At 33.6% G+C, this 26,657-nt stretch overlaps 1 protein-coding gene across 1 annotated transcript; it reads right to left on the bottom strand.

Annotated features, from left to right (window-relative positions):
• Positions 1 to 1,413: 1,413 nt before the first annotated feature.
• On the bottom strand, positions 1,414 to 21,841 carry LOC105255693 (5-hydroxytryptamine receptor 2B). Its single transcript, XM_011265132.2, has 9 exons — positions 21,666 to 21,841; positions 19,888 to 20,077; positions 13,720 to 14,148; positions 12,708 to 13,002; positions 5,673 to 5,897; positions 4,361 to 4,697; positions 3,026 to 3,232; positions 2,630 to 2,926; positions 1,414 to 1,777 (listed from the first exon to the last, which is right to left on the bottom strand). The coding sequence occupies exons 3-9, from the start codon at positions 14,035 to 14,037 to the stop codon at positions 1,534 to 1,536; spliced, it is 1,923 nt and encodes a 640-aa protein (XP_011263434.1). The 5' UTR covers positions 14,038 to 14,148; positions 19,888 to 20,077; positions 21,666 to 21,841; the 3' UTR covers positions 1,414 to 1,533.
• Positions 21,842 to 26,657: the final 4,816 nt, after the last annotated feature.

Here is a 26,657-nt window from a genome sequence, read left to right as displayed (position 1 = left end):
ATACTATTGTACAAACTCCATTATCTTACCCGATATGTGAGTCCTTTTTCTTTTTATATTTATATTTGAAATTTCAATAAAAAATCTTAACTCAAATATTAATTACAGAAAATATCTAAAATATCTATAATAAATTTGGATTATAAAAAACTTTTTTATTATATTTAAAAAAAATTAAATATCTTAACATAAAATTTAAGACACTTTTCAAACTTAAATCCGAAAACGTTCTGAAAATGAAGCTTTAATTGATGTTTCGATGTCGATGTGTCGATACCGATGCGTCAATCAAATCGTTATTTTTCCGATCGGCCGGAAGAATCTTTTTTAAGCAATTAGGTCATGAACTGGACAAACAGGGGATGATGGATAATTCTCCTCCCTTATCGGCGAGCCATTTTCATCGCCGATAAATATTGCCTCCTAGAAACTGCAAACGCGAGAGGATTCCATGTTGCTGTCGTCATCTCGCGGAACCTGTAAAGAGCAGAATACTGTTGCTTCTGTTTATCATCGAAATCCCTTTAAGGGTATACCAGCCTGTTGAAGGGTTTATTTCGTGAATTCAATCAAATCCAGCAAGCGAGAGTCTCCTACCGAGGATAAATGCGAGAGAAGATTGTCCTCGCGTTGATAAGATTGAAGTGAATTTTATCTGGCTGGCAAGATACACCAAAATATCGAGAGAAATCAGTTGAAGAGGATCTTGTTTTTCGGAAAATTTCGTTAGATGGCAGTCTTGATATTGCATTTTATATGTTTTTTAAAATAAAGTTTGCTATTTGTCTAAAAAGATGATTAATGGAGCCTAATTTATTTTAATTTATTCTAATTAAAAGTATTATACGACTTAATAAATTGACTGTGAGAGATGCAGAAAGATATCAAAGCCTGTGTATAAAATATTTAATTTTATCTTAATTTTTTAATATTTTAAAGATATCTAAAATTAATGATTAAAAATTCGTTTATTAAAAGACTAAGTCTAATTTTTTCTATGAAAAGAAACTTGTGATTTTTATTGCCTTTTTTACATTACATTAAAAAAGAATAAATTGGAATTGCGGGAAAAGAATTCACATGTTAGGTCAAATAAGGGAGCTTGTGCTAAAATAGTAGTATTGTTTTATTTTACCTTTCATATACATGGATTCTTAAAATTGAGAGAGTTGTAATACTTACTTATTAAAGGACTTTAAACAAAACTCAAATATTTAACAAAATTCCCGGTTCTTTTCGTAACAAACTTGGAAAATTTCTTTCGTCTCCATCGTCTCTTGAATAAATTTTAATTAGTTTGAAGAGTCTTTCGGTTACTTTCAACCATACGAGTTTAGTTTAAAAGAAAAAACTAAAGACATGTAAACTAAAAAATATATAAATACTTTCTTTAAGGAACAATTCCATATTAACTTATAGAATAAAATTTATTTGTGCACAATCTTTTTTTTTAAATTGAAATCTTCTGGCTGCAAAACTCAGCCTCGTGCAGTATAATCACTCATTGCGAAATTAGTTAATTAATGGACGAGGTTAATGGCCGCCCTGATCAGGTTCGTGAATTAAAAAGGTATCCCGGTAGAGCGAACTCGGCGTACGATGCATCATCGTCATGAACGAGCTTTCCGACGCCGGTGTTGGCGTCGGATTTGGCGTCGGGCTTAATAAAGGTGTACCCTGAAGGCTGATGGCCAGTGGAAGAGCGCCCGATGTGCACAGACCCATCGCCCCCCTTCCGGTTTCCGTAACGAAACGATATCTCGAAGGCCTCGCGGACCTAAATGGATGATTTTTATTAAATATATATAAAAATGGAAATTTTTTTTATTAAATTTTTTCCATAAAGTCTTCACAGACGGTTATATTTTGTTTTATTTCGTTATATTGTTATCATTGCATTCGATATATTTTTAATAAAAGAATAATAATTTTAAAATTTTAAATTTTAATACTATATTTAAATTTCTAACGTAGTTTTTTTTTTATTTTATTTTATTACGATGCTTAATTTCATTTTCAAGAAGCGTATAATTTCTAATTAGAATTCTCATTTATATAATACTTTGAAAAGTTTAACCGGAGAGAAATGTAGAAAGAGAAAGAGAGGGAGATAATTAAATGCAGATTTTCTGAAAATTATATGCTCTCCTTAGAGATGTAATTCAATATTGTGACAAAATCAAATAAAAAAAAAAACAAATTAGAAATTGAAATAATATTAGAACTTCAAGAACTTCAAGATTATTATTTTATTAGAAATATATTAGAAAGAATATAATAATAATTTAAAAAGAAACAAAATATAAACATGGAGAAGGTTAGATCTAAATTATTACAAGTAATAACAAAAATTCTCTCTAAATTATTATTTGATGTAAATTCAATATATGTTGATTCTTCAAGTTAATATCATTTTTCTATTTTTTTCACGAAATTTAATGAACCTATTAAAAATAATAAAATGAAACAAGTCAAGTTAAAATAATAATAAAATTGTTGAGATACTGAAAAAAAAAATTAAAATTAAAATTAAAACAACAATCGGAAAATTAAGATATAATATAAATTTACATTGTATTGCAAAACTGACGAGATATTTTGCACAGAGAAATGAATAATCGGATTATACCTCGAGCACTTGCACTTCAACAAGCGAATGAACGCGGCGCGGAAAGTCCTATTGAAAATGGTATAAATAATCGGGTTGATTGTCGAGGACACGTAGCCCAGCCAGAGGAACGTGTCTACCACGTGTCCCGGCACAGGACACGTGGGACACGCGGCGAAGAAGATGTTAAGCAGAAAGAATGGCGCCCAGCACAGGACGAACGTGAAGAACACCAGGCCCAGGACCTTGCTCGCCTTCTGTTCCGTCGCGACCGCGTTCGCGGCCAGGGATCTCTTCTTCGATCGTCCCGCCAGGAACCTGAAAGGACGTCGATCTTGAAGGGAAAAGACGTGGGATTTTTATCGCGTGGAATATCCGCCGTTTTCCTTTCTCTTCTCGCGAGAGAGAACTCGATACCTGAGATTCAGGGTGTTGGGCGTGACGTTCAATTGCAACTTCAGAGCCCTGAGGGTGAAGTTCCGTGTTTCGCGCGCGATGTTCTCCGGCGTTTGGGTCGCCTGATCCACTTTCGACCTGGGTCGTGATCCTGTGGCAGGACTTCCGGCGCCGTTTACCGTTAACTTCAGATGCGGCAGGACTCTTCTCACGCCTCCGCATTTGTCGCTGTCCCGACAATTAAACCAAAATGTTCTAAATCCCTCGAAAACTATCACATTTCCGTTCGTTCTCAAAAAACATGAAAGAGAGAGAAACGTTTCCATTATACTATTTCCTACAATTGCTTTAATTGATATAAATCTCTTTATATGGAGTCCAAAAATTGATATAAATCTTTTTATATTGTATCTAAAAAATTAATCAATATTAAAAATAGAATAACAAAATATAAAAAAAGTAGAAATAAAAAAAAAAATACTTTTATGTCTTTCCATAATTACTTTCTAATTAATATAAATTTTGTGACAATGAAATACCTTTATCTCTATAATTTTTGCATCAACAGGAATGTGACAATGTCTACGTTCGTGTGCCAGTCGAATAAAAAATTACGATAAAAATTGACGAGTTGATGAAGAAAGTTCAGATGGTCGATTTAATTTGCATAGACTCATAAATCGTCATTCGATATCACAAGTATTGCACGGCTTGCGTAAAGTCGCGCGATAAAAGCGCAATTTGATAGATGATTCGATTCAACCCGCGGAAATAAATGTTACAGTCTCAATCTTACTTTGTCCTCAATTATAAATCGTTTTATCTCGCTCAATCAGACATAATTTTTTAATGTAAAAGAATAGACGTGTGAAAGCGATCTCATGATTGTTCAATTTACGTACAAGTTTCTTTAGTGTATTCTTCATTTTCTCTATTTTCGCGCATACAAACTCATTCTGTGTTCTTATATATTTTTATAATTAAGAATTATGTTTATATAAATTATATTATGTTACATATATAAATTTTACATAAATGTATATAATTAATAAATATATCTAATAATTATTAAAATTAATAATTAATAATATAATATAATAATTAATGAATATATTAATAATTATGTATAATCATAAATTATATAATAATTAATTATCTTATATATTAATTAATTAATATTATAAATTCATGAATATATATTATATTAATATATAAATTCCAAGGTATATTACGGAAATATATTTATTAATTAATATTTATTATATAATTATGTTACATAAATTAATTAAAATATAATTTCAAATTTGTTATCATTATTATTGCGTTATTCATTTTATGACTGGATCTAATTCTCACCTTTCCCTTTCAGCGTTGCAACCGGAAGTGCGGATCAGTCTCGCGGAGGTGGAGGACGATCTCGCGGTGGCGATTGCGGTGGACGACGACGACGCCGTCGATGATGATGTTTTTGCGGACGCGTATCTACCGCCCAATCGGCGAAACTGATCTCCCTCTGGATGTATGGCCGCGAATCGCGCCTTCTTGCGCAACAGCTGCACCGTCAACACGTAAGTCGCAACCATAACGATCATGGGGATGTAGAAGGCGATCAGGGAACCGAACACGAAGAACGCTCGGTTATTGATAACGCACACCCTCGGACGCGGCATGATGTTCGAGGGGTTGATGATGCCTGAAACAACGAGATCCTTGCCATTCGATATCTCGATTAGCCTTTTCTCTGATTAGCTGTGGATCCTAGATTAGCTCTCGATTATCCGTCAAGCTGAGCGGAAGGGGCGCGACACCCTCGCTCGAATCACATTTTTCTCGCTCCATCTTATTTTTGAGAATTATTTTCTCGAGGAATTGACTCTTCCGAAGTCTGTTTTGAAATTGCAACGCGATACGTTCTCGTCAAAGGGAAAATTATTATCGAGAATATAATTGCCCTTGAATAGGGCTTGATTAACTTTACGTAATCGACTTTCTCGAGAGGATATGTTGTAGGGCTTTAGTAAAGGCAGCGAAATTTGTGTAACTCGGCTAATCAGAATTTCCATCGATTTATTTGCATAATGGGAGACGGCGAAGGCGGGAGGAGCCATTGTCGATGTAGGGCGATCTAAAAATCGCGCGTTAATAATGACAAATGTGCATTACGTCGATAAATATGCATTATGCGGCGTCGCGTCACCGCTTTTTCGCGCTTTATCTCTAGCGAGAGTCTCGCAAAAAGCGACGTCTCTCCTCGAGATATCTCTCTCGCATCTGCTCCTCATATTTCTCTCAAAAATGTGGAAAAATACGGATCCTCAAAGGAGTCCCTTTATCACCGCAAAGTGAAGATTAATGGATAAACACGACTGCGTGGCAGCGATTCGCCCTAAATTCCCGTAGAATAGAATTATCCGGGATAAAAGGAGTTGTGTATACTCTATAAATGGGCAAACAATCAAACAAACGCACAGAAATGCAATTCCCATTTCTCGTACAGAGCGGCTCTCTTTCGGGTTTGTTTGCGCCTTCGTTTTAGCCCGCTTTACAAAATACGTGCCGGTCCATATCGAGGCATATTTACATCCTCTCTCTGAAAGAGAGAGGAAACGGGCGGAAAGCGAGTAGGGGGGAGAAGGGGGAGAGATGGAAGGATGTAATAATAATTTACCCAACACCGTGATGGAGCTGGAGACCAGCATGGCCAGCAGCCAGACAGCGGCGATCTTGAAGCCCACCACCCGCTTCGTAGACGTGTGTCGTGTCCTGAGCGGATTACGGATGCCCAGATAACGGCCCAGGGAGATGAAACACATGTGCATTATGCTCGCCGAACACGCGAGCACGTCGCATGTCACGTAAACGTTGCACCACACCACCCCGAACGGCCAATATCCTGAAAAGTTCATGAAAAGTTCAAGGGGCTCGAGCTTTTCGAAGGTCAAGATTCGTGAGATGATCGGTCATTTTGGATCATCTATCATTCGCGGTGAATCTAAAAGGTTCCTTCTCTTCGGGAAATGAAGTTCACGCTTGCAAGTTGTTTTATTTCCTCATATAAATAATTAAATGTAAAAGCAAAGTTTTATTGTATATAATAAAATTGAAAATATAAAATAATAAATATAATAAATTAATCCATATTACATTAATTAATTAAATAAAATAATTAATATTAATAATAATATAATTAATTAATATTAATAATAATATTAATATTAATTAATTAATATTAAATTAATTAATGTAATAAATTAAAAATTGAAAATATAAAATATTGTATATAATAATTATTGACAGGCAGAGAATCTATCTAATGTATGAAAGACATCGGTTACTAATTTATGAAAAGAGGACTGCGAAGTTTTACATGTAACGGTGCACCAGCAGCAAAAATAAAATTTTACCGAGTTTCGTTAAGAAAAAAAATTGGTTAAAAAACATCATTAAAAAGAAACTTGAGCTTTATCAAATTTCAATCGTACCTCGAATCGAAGTTGTCGAATCGGAAGAATCAATAATTGGAATAATATTTAGAATAATTACTCGCGAGAGACGATAATTTTGTTCCAGATGATTTATTTTTCACTTGAATTAACATAACGACCTGTTTTCTTGCAAAATTTTCTAATTAAACGAATCAAATATCTTGATAATTTCTCTAATTTTCCTGGAATACCTCCGTGTGCGAAAAATGTCAAAAGAAAGGATTAATTAATAGCGAATCCCCCGCGCGCGGTCTTTTTGCGCGGGGTATCCATTTACAGGATATGCGACGAGAAAGGATTCGGATACATCGATATCACGATATATCCGTTATCGAATTTTTTGGCCTTCGACGAGCATTTTTGACGTTCCCGACGTACGTTCTTCTCGTTCAAGAGACTAATGGAAAAATAACTTGAAAGAATAGAGAGTCCTTATTGTAGCGTACGAATGGAGGGCAGGGACGCAGCTGTGGAACGCGTCACGATGCAGCCGCGTGATGCGATGAATGGGATCACATCAAACGACGTCAAATGTCGGAAATGCATTTACACAAACCGTCACTTTGCACGGGCAGATTCTCTCAGTCGACGGTATATTTTTGTCGCTTCAAACATTCGCGGTCGAAAACGTATCGACACCGAGGCTGTAATCGATGAATAATAGCGATCTCAAAAATCCGAATTTGTTTCTTTCTCGCAGGAATTTATAGATACTCCAATCAATCTGTAATTTTCTTGCAAAATATCTATTTATTTCATTTCCTTCTAATTGTCCGTCAAGAGCAAGAAAATTATAAATAAATAAATAAATAAAGAATTTTAAAAAATATATATATACGGGGTGAATTTAATATCGAATAACTTGTATAAATCATATGTATTATAAAATATATATTATTAAAATATATATAATATTATTATGAAAGTTGTTACATAAGTAAAAGATGCATAATTTCAAGGACATTATTATATAGTAGTGCATTTATTCTTTTTATAAATAGAAGTATTTTAGAAATTTGAACATCGACCTAGTTTTTTTTCACATGAGACCATCATAATTTTTTTTTATAGAAATCGATTTTTCATAAAAATTTGGCGTAAAAAATTATAAGAATAGGATAAAAAATTAAATTAATATTAAATTAAATTTATTATTTAATTAAATATATATGTATAATTTACGAGATATTTTATATTTTAATTCAACATAATTTTTAATAAACTATGAAATATTTAGTAAAATATTCAGTTTTTAATTATCAATATTTTTATACACGAAATAATGGGACGAATCAGTTGACGTGAAAAAAGAACATGATTATTTTTAAGAAAAAATATAAATACAAAACATTTTTTACACAACATTTTTAATAAATAAATCTGCCGTAATTTAAGAAAAAGACATTTTGCAAAAATCGATGAATGTTTCCGCAAAAAATCTGTATCATTTCGTCACTTCTCGTGATATTTGATTACCGTAGAATGTTTATTTAGTAAGAGCCATAAAGCTGGAACTTTCGGAATTCAATATTTCGTATGCAACGAACCCAATATTATTCCAAGGATTAAGCAAACAGCGAGCGACTATATCGTACGATGATAGATTCTTCAAACAGACGATTTGCGAAGCAAAGATAAAGCAATACGATTAAGTCGAACTCGATGATTAATAAATACGTGTCTGTAATTAATTAAAAATCCTTGGTCGCAGATTAAAATAATCATTTGCGATCATTGCCGATTGCAAATCCTGATTTAAAGATTATTTATTATTATTCTGTTTTACAATATCTCTCATTTTCATCTGCCATAATTCGCAAATTTTAATAATTTTAATTATTATTGTTCAGTATAATTGATATTTAACAAAATCGAATGAAGAAGATGGGTAACTTGAAGTGTAGCATCTTCTTCTAATCAGTCCCTTATCTCGAATATTATAATTTGATTATACAAAATAATTAACCTAATTACGCGTCGTGCATCGCACTCATTGTGAAAATTGAGACGAGGAGCGTAGAATTTCTGAGGGCGCATAGTAAAAAATTTGCATATAGTCGCATTATATTAAGATCTTCTCGGAAAGACTACGGTGCGAGGAATTTCATTAGTAACAGATTGAAGCACGCCTTGATGAACATACACGCGGCAATAAAGACGTTAAGTACACGCAGGAGAAACGTAGAAAGGACAGGAATAAAATTCGAGAACTTGAAATATAAACGAGGGAAAAAAGAGAAACACGAATAAAAAGTCGAGAAAAAAAGTTTAAATAAAAAATTAATTTTTATTAAACTTCTTCCTCTCGATAAAAAAAAGTTGTCTCGTTAAAAATCCCTTTTTCTCTCCGCATCGCAGAGATTTGCGCGAATCATATTATTCAATTTAAATAATTCGCAAAGAGAGAGAGAGATAGAGAGACACTCCAATTATTATTATTATTATTGTTATCAATTCCATATACTATGTTTTCTTTCGTTTTCAAAGGGAAAGTTTAGCGAATTAGTCGCCTCGAAACTATGAGATTTTTCGCGGAAGCGGAAAAGAATTGGTCAGAAAGAAATTAGAATGTAAAGAAGGGGTGGGAGCGAGGGGGCGGCTTCCCCCTCCCCCGATAATTCGCGCGTGAAGATGCGAAAACGTTGCTGAATACGAAACACTCGTATTGTTCAGGGACGGCGAGTTTGCCAATTTTCGGCTCCGCAAAGGCACTTGCCACGCGCCGGTGCGCCCATCTCTTTTAACAAGGTGCTCGCACTTTTCAGTCATCTATATCCGACAGAAATGTATGAGAACAAACGTCGGCAATGAACCGCGCGGCTTAACGAGTGTAACGAGAGTGGAAGGAAAAAAGTTGCGAGCTTTATTCGGTTCTTCGCTGATTTTAGCGCGTTCTCCAGCGAATGCTGACCGATGCTCTTTGCTCTGCTACTCTTTTTTTTTCTTACCGCGATCAATTAGATACAAATAATCAGTAAAGTAAAAATGCGATAATAATCGTTAATGTAATAGAAATGCAATTACACTTTAAATCTAGTTACATTTTAAATCATTATTATTAAATTATTTTTTATTATTCAATTATTTCATTTATTATTATTATTGTTTTCAATTATTGAATTATTTTTTAATTATTCATTTATTCAATTTTTATTTTGTTTTTATTATTTGATTATTTAATTATTATTATTTATTATTCAATTATTTTCATTGGTCAATTAATTGTAATTATTTTTCATTATTTAATTGTTTTTCATTATTCAATTTATTTTTTAATTATTTAATTTTTACTATTTAATTCTTTAATTATTTTTGCATTATGTAATTATTATTTTGTATTTCATTTTATACATTATTACATGGTATGATTTTATAAAAAATTATGAATTTTAAAACGTCTAGCTTTATACTTTTTTTTGTAGGTCGTTTCATACAGTATTAAATTAATGATTAAAGTGATTTTTAATTAAATGTGCCGAAAGTTTAAGGACGTGCTTGACGAGAATTTCATTAGGATTTATGACGGATAGGATGCGTCATCATGAAGATAATTGTAGGCTGTCATCGAGCCGACGTAGATTGGACACTCGAAAGTACTTAATGGCCACACAGCGTGTTTCGTTGCTCGCAATTTCAGTCGAAACGCGAATTAATTAGCGCCATAATCACGACACTCTGTAATCGGATCAAGGACGTCGAGAATTATTCGGCATAATATTGCCAAAGCGCTAATTCTTGTTTATCAGTCTTTAAGAGAAGAAAGAGAAGATTGATGTATAATCATATTTCAGTAAAATTATTTTAATATTCAAGCATATTTTATATATATTTCTATATTTATTTAATACAAAATCGCAGCTCTATCTTTATAATTTTATTATTTATTTGCAATTTTATTTTTATTATTTTATTAAATAAAATCGCATTCATTATATTAAATATATTCGCTGAATAAAACTTTATATTTTTCTTGTACAAACGTTACAAAATCTTGCATTGCATCCGGATAAAGAAGCGTCGATAATTAATTTCAATACTGATATCTTCGTTTTTGAATTAACAGAGGAATCTAACATTTCGAATCATCCTCCGTGTATAAGTATGTATGGTGAAGGAAATCTAATAACGAAATTCTAATGAAATTCCCTTACAAAAGAGACAGACATTACGGATTCCGACATTTTTAAAGTTCGCGAGTCCAAAGTTTCTCAAACAGGAAAAAAATTTGGGATTTAAATCCGCGATTACGAAATCTAAAAGTGTCAAAGATTCAGACATTTTAAATTTAACGACCGCACTCTCTAGACTCGCCTAGGAAAGAGATTTAGGGAAAAACTCGGGAAGATTATCGCTTCTGCAAATATTTTTCCTGCGGTCGAGGGGGAATTTCGCGAAAATCCTCGCGCAGGGCGAGATGTCATTTTTCCAACGCCATTTATAATAGAATCGACGAGAAGGGAGGTGGAAAATTTCCTCAATGTATCAGCTTCATAATAACGACTTGATGAAATCGAATGACGCGTCACGCGTACCGGATTTCGCGTCTCCAGGACTCGATGCGCGCTCCTGGAAATTACTCCTTCCAGGTCGCGGAGCAAAAGCTGTCTCGTACACGAGATAAACGAGCCACGACGATGAGCCCGCTAATGCCGCGCGTGTCGTCGACGTGTTCCACGTGAAGGATGGAACGCGGGCACGTGACGCGAAAACCCGCGGATAAAGCCGTTCCTCGGCGCAGAAAAGGATAGGGCGGAAAAAAGGAAAAGGGGTGGTCGGCCGACTGATCCTTTGTAAATCTAGAAAGATACAAGATTTAGCAAAACTTCATCATGGATTAATGCGTTTATAAAAAATCAGCTCTATAAAATAATCTTCTTCTTGCTGATGAGAAGTCATTAAATTAATGAATTTTTCCTGATTAATAAAAATGTAAAAATGATTCTCGACTTGATTCTTAACCTCCAAATTATACTATCGCTTTGAAGGTATATATAATTTTAAACTTAATATTAATTTTTTTATAGATTGATTAGATTGATTGATTAGATTTTTTATAGATTCAATTTTATAGATGGCTAGATGTTTTATAGATTTTTACATATTTTACAGATTTAAAAAATCATAAAAAATCAGCAGTATAAAATAATTTTTTCTTTGCTGATGAGAAATCATTAAATTAATTATTTTTTCATGATTAAAGGTGTAAAAATGATTCTGGACTTGATCCTTAACTTTCAAATTATACCATCGCTTTAGATTAAATGTTATAGGCTAGATTTTTTATAGATTACATATTTTATAGATTTAAAAATGATAAAAAATCATAAAAAATCAGCTGTATAAAATAATCTTCTCCTTGCTAATGAAAAATCATTAAATTAATGATTTTTTTCTGATTAAAGGTGTAAAAACGATTCTCGACTTGATCCTTAACTTTCAAATTATACCATCGCTTTGAGAGTAGATGCAATTTCGAACTTAAGTACTATTATCTTCGGAATAATAAATCATGAGCTGAAACAATCACAATCAATGATTAGAAGATCTCTCAGCTGATGAAATGATTTTAGTTAAATTCTTTAATAAATCATATCGATAATTTTGGAAACGGTGTTGAAATTAGGTTTCAATTTCCCGGCCGTGATGTCACAATCGAAATTAACGATTTGCAAGGACGATGACGCAATCTCGCACTTAATTAACTACATTATAACCGCGAGATAGGTGCAATATATACCCGGCTGCGCCACGTATGAGATACTTCGCAAGAAGACGAGACCGGAAAGGGTTGACCCTCCGTGCGTGTCGTCTCCCGTTTCCGCGTCGTACACATCGCGACGGATCTTAAGTCCGGAGTTGTATTACGCGCGTAATCCGATCGCGCGCGCACGCGCGAGTCCTTGTTAATTCCGCTTCGATGCGTCGGTGATACGCGTCGTTTCCGCTCGGCGGAAAATCCGTGAAATTCCGCGGAAAAATTCCTGTCTTCTCTTATTCATCCCCCCCTATCCCCCCTCACCCCTCTCCCTCTCTCCGACCATCCATTCCACTCTGCTTCATTCGAGAGATTTTCGTTTCTCTTCATTCCGATCGAGATACTCGAAGATATTTACATTTTTGCGTCGTTCGACGGGAGGGATGAAACCGAATTCTTTCCCTTTGAATTCTCGGAAAATTAAGGGGATGAGTAAATAGAAGATAAGAGAGGAATCTCTCACCCAGGAAGCCCGGTATGGCGCCCAGCGGCATGACGAAGAGGCTGACGAGGAGATCGGCGACCGCCAGCGACAACAGGAAGTAGTTGGTGACGTTGTGGAGCCTCCGGTCCAAGCCCACGGCGAGGCAGACCAATATGTTGCCCAGACCGCCGGCGGCTATGAAGACCGCCACGAACAGGAAGCTCCAGTCGAAGCGACGCGTCCTCGTCCCGGCGGTGGTGCCGATCCTGGATCGATGCGCGCAGGAGACGGCCAGATCCTCGTCGACGACGCCGACCGACGAGCACTCGAGGATCTGCGGAAAAACACTTGGCTTTAAGTATCGCCCTCCGGTCCTTCGTTTCGAGACGAATGGTCGGAATCTGCGGAGAAGTGTCAAAATCAATGGCGACAATTTCTAAACGTCCCACGCTTGAATTATCGCTGGAAATGAAGATCTTTACGCGTCTCTCCCATTTTGAAAATCTCAAAGGTCGAGTAAGTTTTGTCGCCTTAAGGGAGACAATTTAAATGTTGCAAGCATGTTTGCGCGAGATTTAAAGGTATTTTTCTGAAGTTTCCTCTGTTATTAATGAGAAGCAAAGATTGAGAGACAAAATTTCGTTCTTGAATGATGAAATCATATATAATCTTAGATTTTTCAATTTCTTTCTTTCAAAAAGGAAAAAAACTAAAAAATCCAAGTATTTTTAAATTTGAAATTCGAATAAAATAAATATTTAGATAATAATAAATAAATATTAAAGTTTGAAAGTTTAATCATATTTATTTTTGAAATACTTAAATGTTCGAGTTATATTTATAAGGGAATTTTGAAGGTTCAAAAAAAAGTTAAAAATTATGAAGAATTTATATTCTAGTTTCAAAATTCTCTTAAAAAGATGCTAACGATTTTATGTTGCTTTCATAATATTTTCGAATTCTTGCACGTTTAATTATACGAATTTAAAATCCTTGAATCTAAAGCCCCTCTTGAATTTCGACGCCTCATCTTTCTTCTCTAAGAACCTACTTCCTCGTCGAAGGACGTAGCGTTGCAATTTCTCATCGGTATCCTAGACAGAAAGACGCCCTCGATGCTTTCGAGGCTGTCGAGCAGCAAGGACATGTTGACGTTGCAACTACCATAATCGCAGGGCGTGCAAAAAAGAGTCATCGAAGAGGAGGTAAGGGTTCCTCTCCCGATTGTGGTGCATAAATGATCGAATCCACCAGAAATGGTGTCGCATTCGCCGGCGCAACCACCGAGGGTGTCGTTGCAGGACACCTGGTGCAGGATCGTCGTCCAGTTGCCGACCCAGGATGTAAAATTGCCCTCGGGGACCAGCATGACGAGCCTCGGAGGAGTCCTCGGGATTAGTACCGCCAGTCACGATCGATGCGATGCGAAACAGACTAGAACGAGGTCCTTATGTCGGTTCAAGCTGTTCCTAAGGACAATCTAAAACGAAATAATAGATTTTGTTTTTTATTTTTAATCTATTAAGTTTCCTATATATCCCTGTTAAAATTTTTCAGAAGTTTAAACGTTTGAAAAATAAAACAATTAAATATATATATTAATTAAATATTTTTAAATAACTTAAATATATAAAATGTAATAAATTAATAATATATAATTATATTAATAAGTGTATAATAAATTATGTTATTAATAAGTGTATAATAAATTATATAATTAATAACATATAATAAAGAAATTTTTAAAATTTAAATGAAAGTTTAATATAAAAAGTCTAGAACTTTACATTTAAAATATAGAAATACTGGGAGAATTTTAGAATAAAACTTGGCCTTTTTCCGATATTTTTTGTTTCATTGATACGATTATTTTTTTGCAGGGATTAAAAATTTCGATACGTCACGCGTATCAGATCAGCTGATGCTATCAGCTAGTTGCGCGGATAAATCAATTGAATGCACTGCGCGCTTTTCCTAATCGCGGATAAATATATTTTTATGTAAGATTAGAGACAAATTTCGCGTCAAATAGCTAGAAATTATTTAAAAATAAAAATTATCTTTTAAGAAAGACAATTTAATATTAAATATTCAAAAGGAAAATTCTTTATTCTTTAGAATATTTTATATTAACAGAAATTTTATACCTTTTTCATTAAAAAAAAAGAATGACAATTATATGTATATTGTACACATTTAATTAAGTAATATGTTGTAATTTATTAAAAATTTGAAAATCCGAACTTTCGAAGGATCTAATAATGAATCTCCAAAATGTCAACATAAAATTTAAATCTGGTTAGATTAATTTTTCTGGAACGTAGGCGCACTTTATCCGTTCCTTTTTAATTATCGAAGATTGAGGCGGGCTTTGTCATCGGTTTCTTTATCGTCAGAAATTCGCAGCGATAACGACGTCAGAATGATGGTGGGGGAGGGGCGACTGTTTGCGCGTTGATTGCGGGCGAAATCTTGCGAACAAAGCGCCGCTCTTTCATGGCAAACAAAGGACGAGACGTCGGCTCGTAGACTTATCGGAGACATCGGATAAATCGGATGTATAAGATCGGACGCGCGTGATCTCTCCTCCCCCCCCTCTTCCTCCCTTCCCCCTTTTTCCCCTCGGATATTTTAGACGGGGAATTACAAAAGTGTCATCCTCTTCGGGAGGCCGTTATTTATCTGCCGGGACTCGCGCGACCGGTCGGATTAATTGACATACCGGATATCGACAGCCTTCCTCCACACCTCACGACAATACTGATCCCTGAACAAATTGCCGCATCGGCGAGCTTGCCCGCCAGCGACGCGCGTCCATTGTAAATTGTAACGTGAAAACCGAAATTAAAATCTGAACAAAAGATAGATTCTGCCTCTCCCTATCTCTTTCGTAATATTTAGAAATTTTTTTGTACAATTTTGGATAACGTGTGTTTCTTCAAAATCATTAATTTCAAATTAAAAAGTAGCTTTTAATTAAAATGAGTCCTTAATAAAACTCACGAATTCATAATTTATAATTTATATACATATATATAATTTATACATAAATTTTTATACAATTTTTATTTTATATATTTTTATTTAATAAGATAAATATATAAGTATTTTATATATTTAATAATATATAAATATTTTATATATTAATAATATATAAATATTTTATGTATTATATATTTAACGATATATAAATATTTTATATATTATATATTTAATATAATTTCATAATATATATCTTTTAAATATTTTATATAAAATGTTATATATTTTTCATTTTATATAATTTTTTTATATATAATTTTGACTTTATAATAAATACTTACATTAGGACCAATATCTCTTTAACATTCACATCAAAGAGTTTTCGAAAGAGTTTCGAAAAGATTTTTCGCTCTGCGATAAGTCTATGTATTTGGCATGCGAATTCCATTCGGGACTAACGTTTTGTAATTAGCGTAATTAAAACTTTAGATGGTCGCAAAATATGTGCAGAATTTTTGATTAAATCGAAAACCTAGTTCAAGAAAGAGAGATGGAAGAGACAGATAGAAGGAGAGAGAGAGAGAGGGGGGGGGAGCAATAATACACACTCGACTTCTCTTCGTTCGAGTTTACGTGGAAAATTGATAACGATACGTTAATGCAGGGCATGAATAATAAAGTTGATGCATTATAGCCATGATGGAATATTGCGACTCGGAAGAGTACGCCTTGACTTATTTATATCTGAAAAGTTCGCGCACCGTAATATTCTGCATATAAAAATAAACATGACTCGCGTGTATTTAATAACATGTGTTACTATCGTAAAAAGAGCCCCAAAATATACATTCTCGATGTACTATCTCGTTTAAACACTTAGTGTCCATCGATCTTTTCGTAAATTAATTATCATTATTATTCACATATGACAATACAATATTATAATAATTTTATTAATATTATTGCCATAATGATATATTTGTTAATATTAATTAATGATATCAAAAATATCATTATGATAATTAACACATGGCATAAATATTTAAATATTATTAATAATACTGCAAAACACTGTTATATTACTTGGGCGTAACATGATGTACATAATCAAGTGGAATATAATAATGTACGTGGATAGAGAGAAAGAGGGAGGGGCTCGGATAATTAATTATAATGATGATGTGTACGCTTGAAAAGAAGATGGGAGATAAGTGTGACATAGTTTTGTAAAAAATTACGCTTTTTTTCGAAGATAACGGTGGAAAATGTTTAGAAGGGGCCGTTATTTCGCATCGCGAAGCTGTTGCACCTTGAAGCTCTTCCAGGGCTTCGAATTTAATTTCGAAATTGCAGCCATCCGGGCTACGCTTTTCGGTTCCGCGAGAAGCCGCCCTAAGTGGTTTGATCCGTGAAAGTGCAGCGGCTGAAGTGCATCGTGCCGAGGGACGTGCCGGTGCATTTGAGAAAGAGAGAGAGAGAGAGAGAGAGAGAGAGAGAGAGAGAGAGAGAGAGAGAGAGAGAGAGAGAGAGAGAGAGAGAGAGAGAGAGAGAGAGAGATCGGGACCGATGATGGAGGATGTACGGATGTAATTTATTAGCGGTCCCGCGTGGAAAGCGACACGGCTTCGCGATGACAGCCGACGCCTCTAAAGGCCAATGACAGCACGCCTCGTGTCAGCTGGGGAATAATTGTTAATTAGCGAATGCAAATGATCCGCAAGACGGTAAACGGCAGAGTTGCGTTTACTCTGCGAAGAGTTACGTCGTTAATTAATAGATTGTCGTTTTCCTATCAAGTCGGCATACATATGCATATATCTCAGCAAACGCCAATTAACAGTTATATAACTGTTAGTTATAATTTCCCACTCAATAATATAATTATTATTTAACACATAACAGTTATATAACATGTAACAGTTATATTGTTGAGTGGAAATTATAAGTAAAACAGTTATATGACTGTTAATTATAATTTCCCACTCAACAATATAATGGACAACTAACGATTATATAAATGTTACTTGGTGTTTAATGGGATATATATTGCTTCTAATTGTGCTGTCTATTCATTAGTATTCTTGAGAAGTATCACGGTCTGACACCATAAGCGCGAGCTTATATCGAGAGTTAACGTTTACGTAAATTATCTTCCTATGTTATTTCGAAAGCGTTTCGCACCTCGCTAAGTTTGTCGTCCATTAAGACGTTGAAACCAAGAGCAGCGCTTTGAATTAATATTAAAGTATAACCAACGTGAATATATTAAAATAGAGTAGGAGCACGCACGCGCTGAGATTAGGTTTATTATTTTTTTACCTGTGAAATTTGTAAGATGCTTGATTAAAATCGTCTGTTTCCTTTCTATTTTGATCCCCGTCGCATAATTCCTTCGAAATTTGCTGATCGATTGGAATTGAATGTTATCGAGTATCATCTTTGTATTATCGTGGGTGAAAAAAATGTTTGCTCTCTTCAATCTTCCTCGCGTAATTGGAATTCGCGACTTCAGTTATCGCGTAAAATATTTATTCGACGATTAAAATTCGCTGCAAGAGTCGTTCATGCTAATAGCTGGCGAATAATCGCGTATCATCGAAAAAAAGTCCCGCATATAAATTTATTGCAAAACAGGAGCTTTTTTATAAATTTTTATAATCACAATTTTTTAATAAAATTATTATTAATTAAAATTAAATTATTTATTTTTATTAAACTATTCACATTATTAATTAAAATACAAAAATATAAAATTATTAAAAAATATAAAATTATTAAAATATAAACATCATTATTATATCATAATTTTTATAAAAATCGTCATCTTTCATAAAAAATTATAAATAATTAATTATGACCGCTTGTTATGAATGGATCAAGATGAAAATTTCAATTGTTTGTATGATAAATGTGTCGTATAATACATCAAGCTATTTATCCATTTAATTTCATTGGTTCTCTTGAATCCTTTAAATATTACAAATGTTCTGCCCCAATGTCAGAATTTCCGGATAAATAATTAAGTTCGTCCTCTACGAGACACTTATCGATCCCTTCTGTAGAAGGATGTGAATTAATTGCAATTATTGAATGTTTCACGCTAATTTTTCCGAGAGGGAAAAGGGGGACGAAACTCGAAGAAAAATCGATGATAATCCAATTATGACCGCTTTCAACAGACGAAAAAACCGATAATGGTGGTATTATTTGCATTGGTTCTTGCGGAACAAATACTTTCAAGTTCAATGCACTTTCTTTATTTAAACAATTGTTTTGCGAAATATGTATATATGCGTGATGTGAGTGATATAATAGCAAATAGTAAAGCAAAATAAAATCAAATAACACGAACAAAATAAATTGCACAACTGAAATATAAAGTAACATAAGAAAGAAAGATGAGAGACAGAACTGTATTCATCTTTTATCATGCAAGAGGCATTAAATAAACAGTCAAAGATATATAAAAAGTTAAAAAAATTTAAAAATTTAAAAAGAATAGCACGATAAAGAGCAACAGGTCTCGCGCGTTATTCGTTTAATAAAATGTCGGCCTTTCGCCGAGTGTAAGTCACTTGCACGAAGAAGGCGCCATCGAGATCGATAAAAGGATCGCGATTAATAAAAGCGTATAATCGCGACTAATCAAATTGCACCTACATAAACGGCAGCACTTAAAAATATGCTTCGGGAAAGACCTTTTTCCTCCTGCACAGCTAAATGATATGCTCTTACTTTTCAACTGCTTTCATAATTTTTTAATACATTTTCATGGCGTATCGATTTTTTTAGAGCCTACCTTTACTTTCAACTTTAGTAGAGATTTCAGTGAGGATTTGAATAAAGAAATAATAATTAAAAACATTCAGATAAAATAAAAAATAATTAAATAAAATAAAAACTAAAATAAAGAATGAAATAAAAATATGAAAAATATATAATAAAGTGCATTTACAAACAAAATGTATTCTTTTATAAAAAGAGAGATTATATTGTTTATAATAATTATCTACAAAATTTATAAAAAATATCTGTAAGAATTTACATAATTAAAAATTATTTAGAAAAATATAATGAAAGGACATTGAAATATTTTACTTTGACATTTTCTTCTTTAAATCTAATAGGATTGCTGATTGTGATGGGGTAGATAAATCAGCTTCGCGACGAATAAAATCTGCAAACCGATCTCGAAAGGAAATAGCTTTCGGTCGATTTTATACGATCGTATACTTACTTTTCCAATTTCTGTCGTTCGCGCCTCGACGCCATCGACGCTCTCGCTTCGCCGTCGGTGGAGTTTGTTCATTTTTCAAACCCCCGGCAACAAAACTGAAACACATCTTACCTTCTTCGCGAAATTTTCACTCGCGTTTCATATCGGCTCGGGGTAGTCTCTTTTCCTCGTCGATTCCTCCGACACGGTTCTGACAGATGGCAAAAGAATAAAAGTAAATGTTTATTCTCCTGTCCGTGAATCCCCACCCCCGTCCCCTTCCCGAGACTTCGCGAGTTATATAATTTACTGGATGTTACAAGTTTATAAACGACTCTCTTTTACACGAAGGCAACCAAAGACTCTTAAGGAAAGTTGGAATGGAGCAACTTTCGTCAAAACTGCTGAGTAGAAAAAGTCATCGAGCAACATGATGAGTGTATGAGGGTAAATTCTGCCATAGTTTTGACGATTTCAAGGCTACTCTGCTCAGAAATCACACCTCCCTTCTTGTACTTTTCAGTCGCAAATTCTCTGGTAAATTCAGAATAGACGCTTTTAATTTTTTTCTCGAAAAAGCGAGAGAGAGAGAGAAAAAGGTTTAATCTTCCTGTGTTTAAAAATATTCATATTATCGAGTTCTTTTAATACAATTTTAAAATTTACAATTGAGAGAGTTTAATCATTCGCGTAATTTATAGTTTATACATGGTTAAGTGTAACTTGCCAAGAAATACTGCTGATTTGAATTTCAGAGAGTCGCGTGTCACCTTCCGCGTAGCATACCACGAATTTATGCCATAGAATCTCACGGCATTATATGAATCTTTGATATCCAAGATGGATCGCGGGCCGATCGAGTTTATTAAAACTCGAGCGGTTCGTTCGATATTTGAATAGCAAAGTAGCATGATTCCTTTTTTTCATGCACAAAAGCTCGAAAAACTCGGGATTCGAATGAGAATCCCGAGATGAATCGACAATAAGATGGATTAGAGATTGCAATCGGAACGTGTCAAATTGAAGACATTATTGTATCTATTTTTAGTACAAATGTTTGCCAAAACTACAACTGAAATAAATAGCAACGGAATGAAAAATTGATTAGTGTTATTTAATTAATTAATTTTAGACTGGTTATACAATCATAACAGAAATCTTTGCGAGCTCCAGTTATCGACCTCAATTATTTTTACTAAAAATCTTTATTAAAAATTTATATAATTTAATTCAATATTAATTTATATTTAAATTCTTTATTTATCTTGTGTTAATTTCCTTATTAAAAATTCGTATAATTTAATGTTAATTTATATTTTAATTTTTTGTTAATTTTCTATTTATTAAAACTCTGTATAATTTAATTCAATGTTAATTTATATTTTAATTTTTGCAAATTAATTCTCGCATTTATTCAGTAATTTATGCAGCAACTCCATCAATTTTTAGCGTATACATGTTTGAAAATCTTGCATATTTATCGGACAAATATCTGTATATAATATCGATAAAAATTACCATAGGAATTAGATTAAATTCTTTAAAAGTCAATAGAGCGGCCTTTTACGCGCAACGATCGATTATCTCATTAAAAATCTTCAAATTTAATCCAACTTTAGTTTGCCTGGCGCAACTTTTGATAAACTCGCCGTTATATGACTATATCGTGGAGCAACTAATGCAAATAGTTCGACATAAAAGCCTCCGCAAATTTCTAACTCGCGTAACTTATTTGAACAAATCGACAGCAAATTATTACACATTAATTAAAACTACAGGAGATCGCTCATTTCACCTACTTGTCTCCATAAAGATTGTCATGTACGAATGTGACAGTTAAAAGAGGGAAGAAGAAAGAGAGAGGGTAACTTGGAACTTCAAAGACACAATCGCCTATTTTTCTGTACTCGTAAAAAAAATCTCTAAAATCGGTTTAACTTAAAATTCCCTTCACGAGTATCGGCATTTCCCCCCCCCCCCTAACGAAATCGTCTCCCGATGGAACAACCGAACAACAGGCTGGAATGCACGCGTACTCGCGCTCGGACCGCGCGGATCATACTGAAGAGGGAACAACGGAGGCTGCGTGGTGAGATGAAGGGAGATGAGCGCAAGACGGAGGCGAGAGCGGCGCGCGTTAAAATTCGCGCGCCACCCGATATCACCCTTCCTGTCCATCCATTCCTCCCCCGCCTCCTTCTTACCACCCCGTTTTTCTTATTTTCCTTATTTCTTTTCTTTTCCCGCTTCTCTCTTCTATTTTCTCTCACCCCTTCTCGGCGAAGGATCGCTCTTCTTCTGTACTCTCGAACCTCGTCCTGTTGCAAATGACCTTTCGCCTCTTTTTAATTTCTCTCCCTTCGATTTCCTGCTTTCTAGAACGCGATTTATAACGAGAAATCGTGAAAGGCCGAATCTGAATGAAGTTTCTACGTGAATGAAATGGAGAATTCACTCTTTTTATTAGTTCACTTCTTATCCTTTTCCATCCCCTCCCTCCTTCTACGTGTTTGCAACTTACTTTGAAAACTGCAAGAGATATTTGAATACCTTCGTTCTTCGTGTTCGAGTTAATTTTGAAGTTAAAATTGAAAGAGAGATAATTGTTAACATTGCTTTCGCATTATTTACCAACCATAATATTACTATTTGAATGTACTAGGGTGCTTTCGAAGAATTACCGCATCGTTTGTTTGTTAATAGTTTTTTCAGATCACTTGGAGATAATTTTTTTTCTCAGCAAAAATGTCGGCGCATCAATTCGCGAGTTAAAAGCGATTCAAGAAGAGGAGCTTTTTTCTAAACTAGACTAGGTTATGGAGTGAGAGTTAAAAGATGATCAAAATTACATTTTTCATTAAATTCCTTATAAAGTTTATTTTAATAAAATTTTAATTTAAATAAAGTTTATTTTAAGAATATTATTTTAATTTATGGCATTTTAATTTTAATTTAATTACAAAAATATATATGGCAAAAATTGAAAATTTAATGAAAAATAATGATTTCTCTCATTGGGACACGTATATGTGTGTGTGATTTAAATTAAGATTTAGTGATATATATTAATTTGGACGCTTTATGTTTTCCATTTAATTATATATTTCATACGTATATTTCATACAAAATAGTTAAATATAAGATATAAAGCATACAAATTAAGCATTATTAATTATCAATAGCTTATATACTTATATTTATATATTAATTTTTATATATTTTATAAACAATTTATATTTATAGTATAAATGAGAGAAACAAAAAATTAGAATAAAATATATATTGTGATATTAATTTAAATATTTTCGACGGAATTTCCGCGGTATTCCAAAGCTGCTTAGCACGATTCATTAAAAAAAGATGCGCTTTTATCAGACAGATGTGCATTTCATTTCGGACAAGGTAGAGCTTTTCTCGTTAAATCAATTTAATTTCGTTAATTGGACGTTAGCTCTTTAATTAAGGAACTTATATAACTTCAGAAAGCTCGAACAACAGATATTGCGAAAAGTATCACGATTATATTAAAATCGCTCCTGGAAGAATCTGGAAAGTATTTTAATACTGCATTATCTTATTACGTATATTGTGTGTGCAAAATTTAATATATTTGATAACGTATTAACGAGATAAAAATATAGAGATTTGACGATATATTTTATTGTGCATTCCATGTTAAACTGTCACGCGTTACATAAATATTTCGAATTAAATATATTATTCTTATCATTATTTAAAAAAATTTCTTTGAATAAAAGAGAGATAGTAGAAAAGAAACTGATCGCTCTAAAAGAGTCTGCAAAATTTTGCATAACGGATGTTTAAGAAAAAAAGAGAAAAACACGCGAACACGGTTCGTGCGTTTGTGTTTTTTTTTTTCGATATACAGGATTTATTAAATTATTACAGCTAGTTATAATACGAGAATACACACGTTTTTTTTACATATACAATATATTATGCATTGTTTACTCCATGCCATTTACTTTACATACACACACACATACTCTCTCTCTCTCTCTCTCTCTCTCTCTCTCTCTCTCTCTCTCTCTCTCACATACATTCTTTCTCTGTTTTTCTCTTACGTTAGTAATTTTTTTGTAATCCCTTTTACATACAAAACGAATTATTCACGAATGAACAGCGAACGATCATGAACGACACACGATTTTCTTGCTAACTAACAACGCGCGGCTCCAATAAATAAATCGTTTCCAGTGCAATGTACAAGTTATAGCAATATAATGGCTCTTTGTGTCAATTTACACTTGTAAATTACAGTTGTAATGTAAACCACAATACACTTGTACATTGACTCGATTACATTAATTACAGATACACTCTCGAGACAAGCACGCATAATTTTCTCTTCTCTTTAGTTTATTTCTTCTTCTTTTTATATCATTTATTATGCGCGATGTGAGAAACTATTTTCATTCTACGTGTATCGAATGATCCCAGTAAACACCAAGTAACATTTATATCATTGCAATTTCCCACTCAACAATATAATTATTACATGTTATGTAACAGTTATATTGTTGAGTGACAAATTATAACAGTTGTATAACTGTTATTTGATGTTTTCTGCGATGCTGACATTCTGGTAAGAGCACGCTTCGCTGTTTAATCACACAATGGCTATTCCATGTCCACAGAGCAGTAAAGAGCTTCGGTTAAATGAGGTACAAATGAGAGAAAATGTGAATTTTCCGGTGCAAAATATGTGTTGTATCGAAGAAGCGTAATCGTTTACCTCTCTTATCGCAGTGATACTGTCCCATACAGCACAGACCGTTGTAATATTGCGATATTGCTGCAATGTAACAACAATAGTCTGTGCTGTAGGGGGTGATTCGTTAAATACAGAGTGTCCCAAAAAAAATGTCGCATCAGTATTCCATCTTTAAAAAATTCGAATCATTAGGATTCTTGGCGAAATATTAATATTGGAGCGTTTCAGTAATAATTTATAATATAACTCGATCTTTGAAATTGCCCAGCAAACACCAAGTAACAATTATATAACTGTCATTTGGTGTTTGCTGGGTGAATAAAAAAGAGGATTTTTAATTTTAAAATAAATCTCTCGCGTCTTTTTGCGACACCCTGTGTATCACGTGGTCTTTTTCGTATCGCGAGAAAACAGTCTCGAACATTAAAATTGCAGAGACGGCATCCTTTATATTGACTTTAATTATTTCTCTCTCTCTCTCTCTCTCTCTCTCTCTCTCTCTCTCTCTCTTTTGTGCAATATAATTCTCTCCTGTGATTCTTTTCCTTCTAACCGGATGACAATAAAAATGTTAACGACCTACCGTTTGCGATCATATAAAAAATATGCGCGCGTCCGCGGGCGAATATAAAATATACTCTCATTATACAAGCCTGCACATGTACACACTCATACACTCGTCGCTCGAAGCGATAATCGAAGTGTCGGCAATCGACATTTGCCGCACAATCGCAAAAAGGTTCGTCCCTTAATTAAATAGCTAGCTTTCGTTGAACGTGCACGTTCCTTTTTTTTTTTTTATTCACGAAAACGAGGTAAAAGAACGAGTTGATTCTTTCTAAGAAATCCACTGGTATAGGATACTGAGTAAAATAATAATTAAATATACAAAGAATTAAGATAATATTTAATTTAACTTAAATCAATGAAAAATATCGATTTTAAAAATACACATATTATTCATTGTTACAATATAAAGTGAATTTCAAAGATAAGATAATTTCTTGCTAGTAATTTTTTCCCGCAAGCGTGTTAAACTTATACATTCATAAAATCAATAATTTTCGCCTCATTAATAATAAATAATTATACAGATACGTACTTAATTGAAAAATTTAATTTATACTTTCTTGGTGGGCTATTGATGCTCTTCGTGACAGATACTTCTTTTTCGGAAAGAAAAGACGGAAATATCGGCTTTGGTATGAATAGATACGGCTGCATTTTCGTCGTGCGTTTTTAATCTTAAACGCGCGACGAAGAAACGCGGACCACACGTTTAGTTATCTCATCTAAATACACAGTTTGTAAATGCTAAAGTGATAAAAAATACTATTATCTTGTTTCTTTTCCCGTATATATACATACATACATATACATGTAGTACAATGCTGTTTCTCTATAGCTTTGCAACCCCCGTCATCCTAATTAATGTCACCGATAATTAATCTTCTCCACCAACGTGAATCGCTTATCGTTGACTTGACTTTCTTTAGTAGTTGAAATTAATAGTTGACAGCGGGTCTTTCATTCTTTTCTTTAATAAAAATTGTTAAATTCTGAAAGGTAGGTTTAATTATAATTTATAAACTTTGCTACTTTATAATTATTTAAATTTTCATCGATAGAAAAAATAATGTTCTATCTGAAACGTGATGGACAGAATCATATCGTATATCTAAGATTTAGAAGAAAATATTTTGTTTAGAGAATGCGTCTTACATAAACGTCATCCGTATGCCTACGATTCGCCATGACATTTTATTACTTCGAATGGCGGACTCTGTCCGACGATTTTTCGTCGTTTTCGTAGCGAAGGTCTTCGCGTTCGGGATTTTATTAGGCAATCGATATCAAGTATATATATACCTTCGCTAAACGGATTTTATTTTCTCATAAACGGGCGGACGTCGAGATTATGCGACATTTCATTGCGCGAAAATCGAATTCTCAAGCAATCTTGAGGTGTGCGCATCAATCGAAATCGACGGTGCTCGCTTAATTAAGAAAAAAAAAATCAATCGGATGATTGGGAGCGGGAGGAGAGAGGGGAACG

Source organism: Camponotus floridanus, unplaced genomic scaffold, assembly GCF_003227725.1.
Source record: "Camponotus floridanus strain SB8 unplaced genomic scaffold, Cflo_v7.5 scaffold57, whole genome shotgun sequence".
Classification (NCBI taxonomy): Eukaryota; Metazoa; Arthropoda; class Insecta; order Hymenoptera; family Formicidae; genus Camponotus; species Camponotus floridanus.
Note: the sequence above shows the minus strand (reverse complement) of the source record. Positions and strands in the feature narration are given on the sequence as shown.

What these genes read in the sequence shown, in the direction of transcription:
- LOC105255693 (XM_011265132.2), bottom strand. Translation starts at nt 14,037, where the DNA reads ATGCTGGTCCCCGAGGGCAATTTTACATCCTGGGTCGGCAACTGGACG. An exon ending in CTACGTCCTTCGACGAGGAA is followed by an intron (nt 13,003 to 13,719) that starts GTAGGTTCTTAG and finishes GTTTTTCCGCAG; the next exon opens with ATCCTCGAGTGCTCGTCGGT. An exon ending in CAGCTCCATCACGGTGTTGG is followed by an intron (nt 4,698 to 5,672) that starts GTAAATTATTAT and finishes TCGTTGTTTCAG; the next exon opens with GCATCATCAACCCCTCGAAC.